A 17,718-nucleotide genomic window follows, 5' to 3' on the forward strand; every position below is an offset into this window, starting at 1 on the left:
TCAAGGGTGAATGTGGTACTTGGGCCAAAAAGGTTAGACACCTCTGGTTTACAGTTTATACCTATGCACACTTAATTCTGAGTCCCGCTGAGGTCAATGGAGCTTGCTCTTAGGCATTCTTGCAGTCTTAGAAGAATACTGTGAGGAGTCATCGTCTGAAAAGTTGGACATTCAGAAGTGCTATATAGTAGATTTTCCTCCACCCTAGCCCCCCTTTCCCTTTAGAAACTCCATTATCTAAAATAAAACTTTCGGGGCAATCCTGATAGCTCTAAATGAAGGGCCTTGCATGTGAAAAAATGAATTCTGAATAAAAAAAAACATTAGCTTTTCTGAGCTTTGACAGGGAGACATCCCCTATAAAGTAGGATGTACTGTCACCCTATCCATTCGGGACAAGGGTGGAAGAGAAGAGATCACCCTGAAAAATTAGAATGTGGGGCAGAATCCAGCCAATGATCATGAAATGAATTGTGGAACAGTAATAAATACATAAACCACATTTTCATTAACCCAGATAAAGTCTCAGACATTGATATATGAATTCATCTAGTCTGACAAAATTCATAATTTGCTTTGAAAAGGCATACAATATTTTACGATGGGATTCCTCTTTGTTTATTTATGTAAGTGTTTGTGTATGTTTTCCTCTTATGTTTTCCTGCTGCTAGACACAGACTGCCCTTGCTCAGGCTGTCTTGGACACCCTGGGACCTTTAAAAAACATGGTTGGACTCACACGGCCAACACGCATGTCCTCAACACCCCTTGGAGAATGAAAGATAAACACAATCTGCTGGGTTTTTTGTGATTAATAGGCAGCTTGGAAGCAGCTGGAGATCATTTGTGATTTTTTTTTTAAAAAAAACTTTTTAAAAGGTAGGTGAGAGTGGCAGGATGGGAGGGAAAAGGAAAGGAATCTATTTGCCTACCTGCTGGAGAAAGCCTCTCCATTTTCTGGATTTAAGGGGCTCCAGCACCAGCAAACTTTTCTTAATTGATTGGTCTTCATTTCCAAAGTTGGGTGCAATCTCAGCCATATTTGAAGTCAAACAGGTTTAACCTGGTTGTGCCCTGCACAAAACTTGCAAGTGAAAAGCTGAACCATCACAATGCTCTGAATTTCATTGATAACTGCAGAGTCAGCACCCCGCCCCCCTCTCTCTGCCACGAAGCTAGCCATCCATTTTCAAGATGGTGCAGCTCTCGGTTCTAGTTTTCTAAAGGGTACTCAGGAATGTGATTAAATAGGACAGGAATGGCTCAAGCTAAATAAGGTGCAGCCCCCCCCCCAAAGGGAGGGGGTGTATCCTAGGCAAGTTCAGTGGAAGGTTTTTTTTTGTACCTGTTTATAATGCAATTAATGAAACAAGTAAGTATGAGATACCAATACCTCTATGGAAGAATGCATTCGTTTTTATCCCTGCAAATCTCTGTAGGAGATTAGGCTCTGGGAGTGTGTGCATGCAAAAGTACCGGTAGATATCAGAAGCCCACTCCGCAGTAACTCAGAGCAGGGCTTTTAGTGTGGCTGGCCCTGTTCTGCTGAATAACATTCCTGTCGAGATATGACAGGTGCCCGTTTCTTGCACTTTCTGAAAACAACTACAGTGAGCCCCTCCCCACCACAACCTCCCTCTGGACTCACTGCTTCAAGGCAAATCACACAAAGCCCACCTTCTCATAGATCCTTAATATAATGACTGCTGGTCTATATCTCATGGCATGTTGGAAGTCCTTCAACATTGCCCATTGTATCACTTACATCAAGCAAGCAATGGATCTAATCAAATCTGCAACACTGAATGTACGCAGGCAGAACTTATGGAAGGAACGTGTGCGCAATTTCACTGGATTTCCCAGCGTGGACAATGAAGTGGGAGACATTGTGCAAATGGCAAGTTCAGTGGGTGGTGATGGCTTTGTTTAGCTTCTCCAGGAAGAAGTGGAATAGTGCATCGAGGGCTATGCACAAACACTGACTGATGAAGAGTTTGAAAAACCGGTGAAATCATGCACAGACACCAAGGGTGAAGATGATGTTTTTGACGCTGAGCATGAGGCAGCAAGCTGGAACCTGCAAAAATCTTCTGTGCAATTAAACATGTGAATGATATGATCCCTCCATGGAACGCAGCCTGAAAAATCACCCATGGGATTACAGACACTTTGAGACCCTACAAAGAAATGTGTGATGAGCTCAAGAGGCAACAGTGGCAGTTGCCAATCACCATGTTTCTATATATATATATATATATATAAAAACAGCAGCAACAGCTCTGAAGCTGACCATGACCAAGCTCATCATCTTCATCTGGCTACTGGTCAACTTGTGATTTCTTGTGATTTCATTTCCTGAAGCAACATCAAACTCAGAAGTAGAAGACTAAGCAATGCAGCCACAATTTGCTGTTAACTGCTTGTTTTTTTACAATGACTTCTTCACACCTTTTTTAAGCTACCTTCTTAGCTTACACATTTCTTTCTTTGTTTGCATGCAGTTCCTGGGAACCGAACCCTCTGGTAAGGGGGGCTCGTTTAATTTCAATGCACACAGGTGATGTAGTGACAATAACGATCGATTATTTATTTATTTATTTATTTATTTATTTATTTATTTATTTTATTAAGTTGCAGGCTTGCTGTAAATAAGATTTTTTTCCTGTCTTGTTTTAAACATATTCATTGTTTTCAATTATCTTACGTACGTAAGAATTGTCTTCAGTCTGTGGTTTAGGTAGTGATTAATAAATTTATAAATTTATAAATAAATAAATTAGGTAGTGATTAATAAATTAACTGTATTTCTCAGTATCAAATGCAGATGAAGACTGAGTGAGTGAGAAAGGCAAGCTTCTTGGCTCAGCAAGAATTTGGTCGTGTTGATGGGGGCTGTAGTTCAAAGCATCTGGAGAACAGCTAGCTGGGGAAGTGCTGCCTTAGTCTAAGACAGGGGTAGGCAACCTAAGGCCCAGGGTACGGATCTGGCCCAATCGCCTTCTCAATCTGGCCTGCGGATTGTCCGGGAATCAGCATGTTTTTACATGAGTAGAATGTGTCCTTTTATTTAAATGCATCTCCGGGCATAGGAATTTGCTCATTATTTTTTCCAAAATATAGTCCAGCCCACCACATGGTCTGAGGGACGGTGGACCAGCCCACGGCTGAAAAAGGTTACTGGCCTGGTCATCACACAGGATTTCACATGTTGCCTGCTGTTAATGAAAGTCACTCTGAAAATCCCCCGACCTGCCTCCAAATTGCTCTTCTCTTCCTTTCAGCTGCTCTGCCTGCCTCATAAATGCCACAAACCTAATCATCTTTATTTCTGTGTGTGCCCCTTCTCACACAGAGGAGATAAAAGGTGCTCACCCATAAACGGACATGATTGGACCAGGTGAGGAGCAGATTTCTCTGCTGGAAAACAAGACATCACAATCAAACCAGTAAAACCCGGCAGTTTTCTGACAGATTGCTTTTAATGCTGTTTGCATGCAAGTCTCACCCACTCCCTGCTTTACACACATATTTATATCTTAAAACCACTTGCAGCATTCAAAAAATAATAATGATGCTGCATTTGACAACAACGAAGATGTAACCAATCTTTCACTGCAAAAATACTGCCATAGTAAACTAAAGTTAAAGGTTTGCTACAGGTGTGAGGAACCTCTGACCTTCCAGATGTTGCTGAACTGCAACTCCCAACAGTCCCAGCAAGCATGGCTGGGAAAGATGGAAAATGAAGTGCATCAACAACCAGAGAGCTAAAGGTTCCCCATACTTGGTTTACCATCAACATGCTCATCTGGGCTGCTTTGCTCCTCCTTGCCAATGCGTGGGAGAAACAAACCACAATCCCTGGCTTGGCATTGTGCCCAAACCTGATAGCCAAGGTTTGTTCTTGGCTTACTCACCATGGTTTGAGTGAAACAAACCACGGCCCCAGGTTCAGACGTAGGATTGGAATATTGATGGTTTTACTTTGTTTTAAATTACAACTGCTTGTGGGTTTGTTTGGTTTGTTTGTTTGTTTTTTGTTTGTTTGTTTTGTTATAACTCTGAGACCTTATGGTGAAGGATGGGTAAGAAAACTAATTAACAACAACAACAACAACAACAACAACAACAACTGTTGTTGTTGTTGTTGTTGTTGTTGTCAACAACAATTAATGTTGACTTTCTATCTGGCCTGCTGCTTGCCTCCTGCTCTCTTTCTCTTTTTCACTATCTTGGCAGTGGACAGATCACTGCAGTGTGGCAGAGGAGATAAGAACACAAGAAAAGCTTGCTGGATCAAGCCAATGGCCCATCTAGAGCCAGTGTGGTGTAGTGGTTAAGAGCGGTAGACTGGTAATCTGGGGAACCGGGTTCGTGTCTCCACTCCTCCACATGCAGCTGCTGGGTGACCTTGGGCTAGTCACACTTCTCTGAAGTCTCTCAGCCCCACTCACCTCACAGAGTGTTTGTTGTGGGGGAGGAAGGGAAAGGAGAATGTGAGCCGCTTTGAGACGCCTTCGGGTAGTGAAAAGCGGGATATCAAATCCAAACTCTTCTTCTTCTTCTTCTTCTTCTTGTCTAACATCTTGTTCTCACAGTCACCAAACATGTGAGGAAACCTGCAAGCAGGACCTGGGCACTTCCCACCATTTCCAGAAACTGATATTCAGAAGTGTTAACCTCTTTCTCGCCATTTTTCTACACCAAAAAGTTTCTCGAGAGCTGCAGTCCTAAAGATCTGGAGGTATCCAGGTTGGGGAAGACTGTTTTTCAAGCATACACTAACTACAAGTTCAATCCCTGACACCTCCAAATAAGACTCTTGTTAGAAACCCTGGAAAGTTGCTACCAGTCAGTGCAGAGAATACAGAACTTGATGGACCAGAACTTGATGGATCTGGCTTGCTGTGTTCCTCAAACCCATTCCAAAGGCCTCTGTTACCTTTCAAAAGTTTGATGGGTCAAATCATCTTTGACTCAGATCATAGCTTCTGGGGGAGTAAACAGCACAACCTCAAGCAAATGCTTCTAATCAATGAAGATAAAACTTTATTCAATGAGGAGTAAGAATAGCTGCACATGACTCCAAATTATGCCCCCATACTCTAAAATATAGGTAAAGGTAAAGGGACCCCTGACCATTAGGTCCAGTCATGTCCGACTCTGGGGTTGCGTCACTCATCTTGCATTAATGGCCGAGGGAGTGGGTGTACAGCTTCATGTGGCCAGCATGACCTAGCCGCTTCTGGCAAACCAGAGCAGCACACGGAAACGCCGTTTCCCTTCCCGCCGGAGCGGTACCTATTTATCTACTTGCACTTTGACGTGCTTTCGAACTGCTAGGTGGGCAGGAGCTGGGACTGAGCAACGGGAGCTCACCCCATTGCGGGGATTTGAACCGCCGACCTTCTGATCAGCAAGCCCTAGGCTCTGTGGTTTAACCCACAGCGCCACCCGGTCCCACTACTCTAAAATATACTGAGCCCTTAATTAGAGGTATATAAAAACCTCCCATTCAAATGTTCTACTAGCCTATAATTTCCAGACTGGATAAGGCAGGTATAGGTAAACTCGACCCTCCAGATGTTTTGGGACTACAACTCCCATCATCCCTGACCACTAGTCCTGTTAGCTAGGGATGATGGGAGTTGTAGTCTGGAGGGTTAAGTTTGTCTATGCCTGGGATAAGGTTATAGAGTTATTGATCGAGTAAATGTTTCTTTCAGGTTGGTTCTAAGTGACCAAAATCTGTGCCATATGTTAACTCCACACACACACACACACCCGGCATGGAAAATACATGTGTGTAGGAGCAAGCCACATGTGGCCTTCTGTAAAACCATCTTCCAGCTGTGCTTCTCATTCATGAAAATCTCCAAGAGTTCAAGCACCCAGCTGCTCAAGGAATATACCTTCAAAGGAATCTTGCTGAGACATTACACTTGCCTGTTATGACCTTGGCTATTTTCTTTCTTGACAGAGATAAAGATGAAATAGGTTCCTCTTCTAATGACAGTTTGTCCTGAGAAGTGTGATGAAAACTACACTATCTGTGCAGATTACTGACCAACCTGTCACCGTGGCTGGTACTATAATTCTTTGTACACACTTTCTAGCTTCCCCCTCTCTCAGTTGAAAAATTCTCGCGGGTGCTTTCCTCCTCCTCCTCCCCCCACAGCAACAACAATCAAAGAATCGCTAAATTAAAGATCATGGTACGAAAACTAGGTTCGCAGCCCAAGGGGGATAAGAACATAATAACATAAAAAAGAGGTTGCTGAACCAGGTCAATGGCCCATCTAGTCCAGCATCCTGTTCTCACAGCGGCTGGACAGTTGCCTCTGGGAAACCAGCAAGCAGGATTCGGGCACAAGAGCACTCTCCCCTCCTGTGGTTTCCTGTGAATACAGGTCAACCAGCTGGAAAATCTACTTTGCTTTTCATGTATTGCCTTCAGAGTTTAGTGTTGTTGTTTTTTAATCACCCTGGCCCTTTTTGCAAAAGGCTGCAGATATCAGGGATACTATATCTTACTACTGTGAAGTGCCCCCGATGTCAAGTGTTGCCAGCAATCTCAAAATTAAGTCTAGGTAATTACAGTGCTTTGACAATGGACTGTTTCTTCAAAAATTCCATGAAAACGTTACATATGAAAAAGGAAATTAGGTATAGGTCAGAGTTGTGGTCCTTAAGCACTACCAATGGCTTTTTGGAAATGTTCCTTTAAGGTGCGGAATCTGATCTGGAATATAGCACAGAGCCACACAAACACTCTGAAGAGACCAATTTTGAAACAACAAACAAACAAACAACAGCCTTTCATGCAGTTTTTCAGGGTAGCTTAAATAATGTAAATTTCCCCTTGTATTTATTTTTGTTATTTAGTTGATTTATGACCCACCCTTCACTAGAAGGCCTCAGGGCAGGTGACAGCAATTTCAAAATACAGAATTAAACGCAGTTCAAAAGAAGTAACAGTCACAATAATAGGATGAGCCCTAAAAGTATATATCTGAAGGGACCTGAAGGAGTGTCTCCACCCCCATTGTTCAGCCTGGACACTGAGGTCCACCTCTGAGGGACTATTCCCTCACTGCAAGAAGTGAAGTTACAGGGAACCAGGCAGAAGGCCTTTTCGGTAGCAATGCCCACCCTGTGGAACAGCCTCCCATCAGATGTCAAGGAGATAAATAACTACCGGTACACAACTTTTAGAAGACATCTGAAGGCAGCCCTTTATCAGGAAGTTTTTAATGTTTCATGTTTTATTATGTTTTTTTATGTGCTGTAAGCCGCCCAGAGTGGCTGGGGCAACTCAGCCAGATGCATGGGGTATAAATAAATTATTATTATTATTATTATTATTATTATTATTATTATTAGGAGCATCTTCAGCACATGACAGAACTATATAATGAAGGTGGCAGATAGATGTCTGTGGGGAGGGAATTTCACACCGTTGGGGCTGCCACAGTGAATACCCTTTCCAGGGCCTTCACCACTCCCAAACTTCTGAGGCGGGTGGAACTATCAAAAGGGCCCCCTCAACTGATCTTAACACTTGGGAGGATCTGTAGGGAAGGAAGTGCTCTCTCAGATATTTGGGGTCTAAATCATTTTAGGGCTTTAAGCACTAAGGTGAAACAGAGCCGGTGTGGGTTGTAGGCTAGCTAGGGAAAGTCTCAGAGGGCTGTATTTTGTTCCCAGGTCTGATGTCCCTCCCTCTGCTATAACATGTGGTTCATTTCAAATGTGACAGCACAGCTTTCCACATACCAAAGGCCACTCTTGTGTATGAAGGACATTTGCTGAAGAGTACTCTAATGCCATGCTTATGTACTTGTCGTGCTGAACACTGATCAATCTGGATGTCCGCCACTCATAACCATGAGAGCCTCTGCTTAAAGCCTGGTATATCCCCAACGGCTTTGCGCTGCTCTACAGGAAGCCCCAAACCAGCCTGCTGCTGCTGTTTGAAGTTAATTGCTTTGAAATCATCGAGCAGGTGAGCAGGAAACATTTGCACTGAGCATTTGCCACTTTTTCTTCTGCATCTGAACAACCAAAGCTCAGGTTGAATGAATTAAAATGTCAACAGGGTAGAGGGGGGTGAAACTTAAAAGCCATTAAAAAGAGAGACAGAGGGAGGGAGGTCTGGAGTTGGCTGGAAACTTCTTACTGGCTAGATATGATTCCCCTTTAACATTATTAAGACCTTGGAAACAATTCATTTCAACAGTTGTCTTTGTTATATATAAAAAAGATGAACGTCGCCATTTCTGTTTTTCATTGGTATGGTAATCAAGCCTCTATATATTACTGATTTCTGATATCAAATCAAAGCAAGGCCTGGAGGCACAGGCAGCTGCCTGCCAGCCAGCATACAGTGTAGGCAAGACGCCATGCCGAGTCAAATATGGCACAGACTCCCTTTCCCTATTGATAAACTGTCTCTAAAAGTCACTTTAACCTTGACAAGCACCAAACTCTTTAATGAGATTTATGGTCCATCATAAGGTCTACGAGAGACCAGCAGTTTGGAGGATGGGATTGTGGATCGTTCATCTTCAGCAAGTGGGGCATGCCCCAAACATTAGTGGTATGAGGGCACCACCACCAATTTATGAGGGGTGGCCAATGTCCCAGTGGCTTGTATGCAGAAGGTGCCAGGTGCAATCCCCAATGGCATCTCCAGGTGGGGCTGGGAGATACCCCTGCCTGAAACCCTGGAGAGCTGCTGCCAGTCAGGGTAAATGATACTGAGCTCAATAGACCAATGGTCTGGTTCAGAACAAGGCAGTTTTCCATGTTGCCATGTTTAGAGGAAAAAGTCAGAAAGGAAAGGGGGGGCAGATAAAAATGGATAAAAACTCTGATGCAGATGGGGAAAGAGCTCAGAAGAGTGGCACAGAAACATAGGAAGCTGCCAGGAAGTATCGAGGCAGAACAGGCCACTGCTCTGACGGGCAGCAGCTCTTCAGGGTTTCAGGCAGGAGGCATTCCCAGCCCTATCTGAAGATGCCAGGAATTTAACCCAAAACCTTCTGGATGCAAAGCAGATGCTCTACCACTGAGCTAACACCATTCCTAGATTGTGGAAGCCAGAATCTGCAGTAGGCAGATGGTGCTAGGGAGTGGGGTGGGGGGAATGCCTGCTATCGTCCAAAACACCTGGTACCAGATTGGGGAGGAGGAAACTGTTCTAAGGCTCACAACCCAAGTTCTCCAGAATTCACCAGTGGGATATGAAGACATCCAAATCTCCAAGACTAACAAATGCAGTAATTATATTTAATGAAAAGAGTACACTGAGATATCAAGGCTAATCCCGGGGTAACGTTTGCAAAGGCTACCAGAGAATAGTTAATTTAGGAGTTGGCTAACATCCCTCTCCCTACAGCCTCCAAAAAAAACCTCTTGCAAATGAAATATGCTGGATCCTTGCCCAGTGAGCGGAAATAAAAGTTATGAATAATGCTTCCTTCTCCATCATTGTCAGTGCTTTAATATTCCTAATTACTTTTAAAAGCTGGAATATTTAATGTAAAGAGGGTTCCACTTTAAAGAGAGAAATCCCCTTCCCAAATTAGTGGCCTTTTGTGATTCTCATAATGATATTTGTCCAAAGCCCTGTACGGATATTCAGTGTGGACTGCATTTTTCAGTATGCAGATTATGCAAATGTGGACATACATCTTTGTGGGTTCATGGAGGGAACGGGGACTGCTGCCACCATCACAATTCATCACCACCCCCCTGAGCTCTTTCAAGGGGAAGGAGGGGTGGGGTAGAGATTCAAGAAATAATAAAACCATAAACAACAAGCGTAAAGAGGAACAATGCAGAATGTCTGCACAAGGGTGCAAATACCTATATAGAGGCTGGAATCTTATCCATGCCTTGTCTTTGTTACACCAACTGGAGTTTTTATGGCTCTGCCATTCCCCTACCCTGCCATTTGCCCCCAAACCATACATATTACAGAAGTATGCATTGTGTCTGTGGGCAAAAAAAAAGGACAAGAAAAGAAAAGAAGATGATAAAAAGACTAATCCAGAATAATATGACTTCTGGGCAATATTTCACAATCATCTTTACCAAGGGCTTTTAAAAAGCTTTTCTATTAATAGCCACTCAGTATTTCATCCAGACTTGCTAGCTCTTATCAGCCTGCCTTCTGAGGAAAAGATCCCCTGTCTTAAGACAAGGGAATTTAACATCCTTAAGTGGAACCGTACACCACTTATTGGCAGCTGTGAGTGCCCATGTCTAGAGTGGGTATGGCATGGCTCAGGGGTAAAGCACCTGCTTTGCATGCAGGAGGTCCCAGGTTCAATACCTGGCACCTCCAGTTCAACTAGTTTTTGTCCACTCTGGAGCAGTCTCTATTGGGTGTGATCCACACTCAGTTCTGGTCACTCACTGGTAGCCTGTGCTAGGAAATCCCTTGCCTGGGCAATTAGGCAACCCATTCCTCATGCACACCCTCTTTTGCTTCCTGTTCAAACAAGGCCTCCCACCTGCTCTTTGAGTTCCTCCAAACACATCCCTTTCTTTCCTCGGGACCGGTGTAACCCTTTATGAATTCCCTGGATGTAGCCATAAACCACACCCTCACTCTTCAACTACTGTAATCCCAACCTCCTTAACCAACACTTTCAGCTACCTGCATAGCTGTACAGACTTGGGAGGGGAGAGAAAATGCTTCTTGTTAGTCAATGTGCTTCTATAATCCTTCAAACCCAAATCTGTGGTGCAGAAGAGGGAGTGTTCCAGCCTTCCAACAGAAAGAACCAAAATACCATTCCATCATCATCTTCATCTCCACAGATGTTTGTTGAAATTTCCAATCGATACCAAGAATAGAAGGGAGGCCGCCCACTCAGTTAACTACGATATGTTTATTGGACAGAGCTGTATTATTTACCCATCTGTTCCAGCAGAGTTAACAAGATTATTACCATTATTAGGAGGAATAGATGTGTCACTTTATATTGCGTAACTCTGATGTTTACTTTCAAGTACACGTTCTAGAATGAGTCTGCCAAGCCAGCAAATGGGGTGATTTGCCAAATTAGCAGAAGATCAGAAAAATTTGGCCTTCTTTTGTCAGTTGGGATGCAGGTGCACAGAAGTTATCCTTCCGAGAGGATATAGCCATAGCGAGTTTTGCTGATATTAACTGCCCCAGTTCCCCTGAGCAAAACGGGTAAACGTCCAAAGCTATACAGTAGCACCAAAAATATATTTGAAAAAGCTTAAATATATGCCCCATTTGACTGTTCCTTTAAAGAGGAAAGAATGGTTCTAAAGCATCTTTTACTCTTGTTTCATACACAAACTTCCTGAGAACAATGTTGTGGGTTGTTGTTGTTTTAAGAAAGTGGGCTTCTAAAGTGGTAGAGCAGAACAAGGGGAGAGTGTAACCTTGCTGTGACTTGAGTTTCTTATGTAAAACACAATAACCAGTACGTGAGCTGCACGATGATGGAGCTCAGTGGTGACTCAGCACTAGTTTTGTATGCAGGAAGTCCCAATTTCAGTCCCTGGAGTCACCACTTAAAGAGACTTCAAACAGCAGAGACAGAGGGAGACCTTGGGGAGCCACTGCTAGTCTAGAAATGGAGAAGAAGATGGCCAGTGGTCCATACGTAGGATAGGACCTATTCTCAACACTACCGGTTATTAGAATTCTGGTAGACATATCTATCTATCTATGTATCTATGTATCTATCTGTCTATCTATCTGTCTATCCATGCTGTGCTAGGTGGTTCTTCATCTGACCCAGCAAGGAATTCCTTAGCTTATTATGTTATTCAGAGCATACCCTCTTTAAAGAAATTAATGCCTTAAGACATTAGTTATCCCTCAACGTTAATCATCCTCATTATAAGGGCATCTTATCAGTAATCAAATAATTAAATACCATGTTCTTCCTGAACAAAATGATGCCCTAACCCAAAAAATTAAACGCACAAATCATAAAACAAGTATACTCAGCTGTTTCATAAAACTTAATGTACACCAGGGGACCACAGAAGTTCAGATATGCTAGGATTAAAAAAATATTAGGCTCTGTAATGTTGAAGTCTCTGGTAGTAAATGACAATGGACTAGGTCAACCTTCCCACAAAGGCCATAATGGCTGGAGCTGATGGGGACACTGTGACCCCAGATATCCAGAGAGCACCAGGCAGGTCAAAGGCTAAACTGGGGTGGGAAGAGAGAAGAGTCTGCCTGTATATTCAGGAGGCCCAGCACCAAAATGAGGCAAATTCAAATAGATACTGGGGAACAAGTGCCCTGAGAGATCCCACTACTAACTCCTGCTAACATTACTAAATAATAATAATATTTATTTCTTTTCTTTTTTTAAATTAACTTTGGGTTTGCCTCTAAGGTCTTAGAAATTGTCCTTGAGGATGAAAGCATCAGTGGCATTCATATTCCTACATACACATACACATACACACACCACTCTGGAATGACTCAACTTTCAAGGCTTTGGGGTGTGGGGCAAATCCAATATGATATCCAGAAGCCATTAGACGCTATAGTGCTAGGGGACAGGGTGGGGAAGATAATGTTAATTAAAAACTCCGAGTAGGCATCAGAAGTGGGAGGCACTCCCATAGGACAGCAGTTTGCCATGGGCCACCTGTGCCCTGGAACCAGCCCCAGTGCAAGGTATGGCTTTGTTTGCAATGGTTAAAAAGAAGAAGGAAAGAGCAAGGTAGCATGAAGCCAGGAGGAGAGAGAAGTTCTGCAAAGCTTACCAGTAACGATGACATAGACATCAAACCAGAAAGGGTCTTCAACATTTGCATAACCACGTTCCGTTCAGCAACCACCACAGCTTTTATATCTGGGTGCCAAGGCGGGTGGGTGGAGAGAAGAATCACATTTTCCCCCATATAGCAGAAAGAACCCAGTAATGGGGAAATGGAATAACTTCCCTACAGAAGCTCAACCTCAACGGAAGATGCTTATATGCTTGGACAGCGAGCAACAAATGAGTCATAGTGCATTTATGACATTATCAAAACAAACTGACCAAAATAAATAAATAACAGGATAAAAACAGTAACAGATTTGCTGCTTCGTTGGCATTGTTCTCATCTCAGTATAGACAGATGAAACCAAAAGATTTACCACAAGGTACTGTCCTCTTAGGACGTCTATGTAGGGAGGGTATGGAGAATCAATGCTGTTTTTCTACTCACCGCTGGAACAATCTGGGCCTCCCCATCCAGGTTCACAGTGACACGTGTCGGGAGAAACACACCTTCCGTGGACACATTCTTCAGTGCAGAGAGCTGGAAACAGAGAAGAAAATCATATATTTGTTATGTTGCAATGTAAGGGGAGCAGAGGTATGATTTGTGTAAATTACCAGCAGAGATTTTCTTACTTGTCTTCATCCTTAAGGGTTTTATAACGTATGGCAATATATTTTTCACACACACAAAAAACAACAACGAACCCAAATCATCTGGGCTGAGCCTCCACAGGGCATTGAACATGCCTTGAATGAAGACTTCACCATCTCGCTTGGCTCTGCTCAAGCTATTAAGGCATAATGATTTGTTTGGATGTAATGCTAAACCATGGTTTAGTGCTACCAGAATGAGCCTTAGCCCCTCCTTATAGCTGTGCTGGAAGGGGGTGGTGCGTAAGTCTGAGGCTCCCTACAGCTTGTTCCAGCAATATAAAACAACGGTTTACTGTTATGTCCGAACTAGACTATTCATTGGATTCAGATTCAGCAGGGAGAGATCTAAGCTCAGAGTTAACCAGATGATGTGGCATTCACACAATCAGAAGACCTGATCTCTGTGAGGATCCTGATGCAGATTTAGAGGGCATTAACCCTCCCCCCCCCACCGTACCAATCCAGGCTGGAAGTTCCAAACTACTATTGACATTAGAGGGGTATCTTTGTGCCACTGGAAGCTTTTCCCTCCTAATACAATTGTGGGTGCAAGGAGATTGAGATGAATCAGAATTGCAGTCTGGGGGTGAATTTAAGGGTTAAAGCCACAAACACCCCCACCATCACTACCATGATCCCAGTCTGAATCTGGGGGCCCACGTCTGCCATTTGAAAAAGAAAGTAATTCACAAAATTGCTAAATGTGTGAACAATATTATGTTACTTTGGTGCAACAAAAACAGCAAAACAGTGGAGTATTGTATCCAACCAAATTTGTAAAAAATCAGAAAATAAGACATTTGTTACAGTGTCATTCCCACCTCCTCCTGACTGGTGAGCTATACAGATTCATGCAAAAAAGTGTACACACACACAATGTTATCCAATAGTCAGTTTTAATGGCTGGATTTTACAGTGCAGTATCAGACTGTAATTAGCAGCCAGACACCCTGTTGCCACAACTCTACTGAGCACTTAAAAATCTAAGTCTTACATTGTGCTTTTCCTTAGCATTTAAAGAGCTTTGCAGACTTTATCTCAATAATCCTTAAAATATCTCTTGCACGGAAACCTGGGCATAAAAAAATAAACATAAGACTACGGGAAGCTGCCTTATACAGACTCAGGCCATTGGTCCATGTAGCTCAGTATTGTCTGCACTGACTGGCAGCAGCTCTATAACCAGTCTATCAGTCCAACCCAAACATTCTGCATGCAGAGTAGATGTTCTACCATTGAGTCCCATCCCTTCCTACAGCACAAGCCAGTGGTAGACAAGAGTTGGACCCAAGCAATTATGAAGAGGAATCTGAATTCTGAGAAGTCCTGACTTTACCCGATAATCTTGAGTGGCCTCAATTATTCTCGCTGCAAAATGGAAATAGAAAGACTTACTAGGCAGAGTTCGGAAGACAAATGAGCTAGAGTTTTTGAAAGATGCTTTGCACCTCTGAAGAGAAGAAGTTTTGATTAACTGCCTACACTGAAAATGGCAGCTTTGGGTTCAATACATCAAATCTACCCTCCCACTTGAAAATGGAGTTGCAGTTAGTGCAAGTTTCTATATCTGTCCCATGAATTAGTATTTTTTTGGGGGGGGGAGAGAGAAAGAGAGAAAAGAATGTGTCCTGCTGTAATCTTTAGCATTTAATTAATTTTTCATTCTATTAACATTCCACATAATAGGATAGTGGTCCCCACGGCACTCTTCCTAATGTACTTTTGCAAACGATCTCGCCATTTAATGGAACTATAAAAATTACTTGTACCAAAAGGTCAAGCTAAAATAAAGATGAGCCTGCGCTCTTAGGCACTGCCCTATTCTGCATACTGCCAAAGACCCCAGGGGTAAAGAAAACTCTCTCTTGCAAGCAAGCAAGCAAGCAGAGGTAACATCATTTTCACCACCCAGGGCAACAGCCACTCCTTCTTGTGAGCAGACTGTTCCACCAGTTTTGCATCTCTCCCCCCACCCTGCCCCATCATGACGGACCGTTTCACAAGAACAATCCAGCACCTCATTGATTAGTTTATTATTAGCATTCTTGGCATGAGTAGAAGATCAGTATGGAGTTGGATTCAGCCTGGTAATAAAACGACCTACATCAAAGCCCTGCCAAAACAGCCAACTTGGTTGCAAATGCGTTTAGCATGAGATATTGGGCCGCATTCAAGGTCATCCGGCAATCGTTCCTCAGCGTGGAATTTAAAAAGAAACGAGGGTGGGGGGGAGAGGAAGCCTACAGATGGGAGCTGGGAAAACAGATCCACTCGATGTTTATCACCTCTTGCCTTTTTTAATTGCAGTCGCCAGTTTGGCTCCAGCTCAAGCCACAGTGAAACATACCGACGGACTTAATCCAACTCTTAACACATCTTAATCTCCAACCTTCCAAACCCTGGTGCCAATTTTAAAATCCAGAGATTGCTAAAGCAACTGCTCAGGAATAGGGTTTTCTGCAGGCATGCATTAGCTAAACGCTTTGCATATAGAAGGTCACAGGTCCGATCCCCAGCAATTTGAGGTAGGGGTGTCTGGAATTATGGGAAGCCACTGCTAGACAATACAGACAATGCTGGGTGCTTGATACGATTTGGTGGAAAGCAGCTTCCAGTGTTCATGAGAAATATCCCAGCCGAGGCCTTGTCTCCCTCTTCCAGCAGCGCCACGGAACCAGAGAACTTCAGGGCTGGGGGTAGATTTGGCATGGGTGTGGGCATCTCCTGACTGCGAACCCCGGTCCTTCCCAATTCATTTGAAAGTGCCAGATCTTTTTGTGCTTCCCAATTAAAGAAAAAGCAGGTTGCCCTTTTTTTGCACGCCATTGCCAAGACAGGTGCTTCTTCTCTCTGCCGCTAGCACCTCTGGTTGCCGTTGGGTCAAGGCGGTTTGTCCTTTTAATGACTGATGTTTTAATGTATTTTTAATCTCCTGTGGAAGCCGCCCCCCAAAGTGGTTGGGGAAACTCAGCCAGATGGGCAGGGTATATGTTGTTGTTGTTGTTGTTGTTGTTGTTGTTATAGCTAAGAGCACCTGATTTGTATGCAGAAGGTCCCAGGTTCAATTCCCAGGTTCTCCGGGTAGGGCTTGGAGAGGCTCCCTGCCCAATACCCCAGAGAGCTAGATGGACTTGCTTTAAGGCAATCTCTTTAAACAGGGGGGGGGAGCCACAGTGGTGGCATCATTATTAAGCATTTATATAGAGCTTTAAAGTGCTTCAAATATGATTATTATTTATCTATTACACAACCATTCACCCAAAGGTCCCGGGATGGATGCAGGCATCCCCAAACTCGGCCCTCCAGCTGTTTTGGGACTACAATTCCCATCATCCCTGACCACTGGTCCTGTTAGCTAGGGATGATGGGAATTGTAGTCCCAAAACAGCTGGATGGCTGAATTTGGGGATGCCTGGGTTACAGCATTAAGGCACAATATTAAAAGCAGTTTAAAACAACTCTATGTATGTATGTATGTATGTACATACACATACAGCTGCATAATATAATCGTAGTAATAATACTTAGCACAGGTGCAGAACTTTTAAATGTGAAAGTACATGTTGGGGAAAAGACTCCTGCATTGCAGGGGGTTCAACTACATGACCCTTGCAGTCTCTTCCAACGGTACAATTCTTTGAGTCTATGACTGGGCTGTCAAAAGGACACACAGTTCCAAATTATGAAAGGACAGAGTGGGGAATCGAATACAGGCATAAAGAGTGAAGGAACCACACACTCCAACTCCCTCATGTGCATAGCTACAACGCCTTGCTAATGACACAGTAAATGAGATGTGCAAATAGCGCAACTTTTGGATGTGAGCACAGCCAGGGTTCTAAGCCACTGGCTTAAAGAAGCAAAGAAAGGGGGGAAAATGATGCCATTCCAGCAAAAAAGCAAATCTCCTCCCTCTTCCGCAGGGAGACAGGCTCAATCAATCCTGCTAAATCAATAAAGTTAATACAATAACATTCCCCTTTATTATTCCCAGCCTTTAATATCCGCCAAGAGATGGCCAACTTACTGGCCACACGGCCCTAAACTGCCATTAGTACACTTAGCGATGAATTACGAACGTCTTCAATGGGATAATGTAGTTAACATACCTGCTGAATCAGCACAGCACGTGACTCAAGAATCCATGTGCTTAAACTTTTTCCTCTGTTCTATTCTTCCCCTGCAGTTCACCAATATTATCATTTATAAAGTTTTTCAGTCATTTCACTTCCTTTTGGAAGCAAAGCCTCATTCCATATCCTGTGTGTGCATGCGTGTGCCAAGA

General features: G+C 43.3%; 1 protein-coding gene across 1 annotated transcript in view; it reads right to left on the reverse strand.

The window, feature by feature from the left end:
* Positions 1 to 17,718, reverse strand: part of MEGF11 (multiple EGF like domains 11) — a 318,441-nt gene that overhangs the window by 196,513 nt on the left and 104,210 nt on the right. The window contains exon 6 of the mRNA XM_033167284.1: positions 13,225 to 13,317. Within this exon, the coding sequence (XP_033023175.1) occupies positions 13,225 to 13,317 (93 nt within the window). The remainder of the gene's footprint in view (positions 1 to 13,224; positions 13,318 to 17,718) is intronic.

The sequence above is a fragment of the Lacerta agilis genome, chromosome 13, assembly GCF_009819535.1.
Source record: "Lacerta agilis isolate rLacAgi1 chromosome 13, rLacAgi1.pri, whole genome shotgun sequence".
Lineage (NCBI taxonomy): Eukaryota > Metazoa > Chordata > Lepidosauria > Squamata > Lacertidae > Lacerta > Lacerta agilis.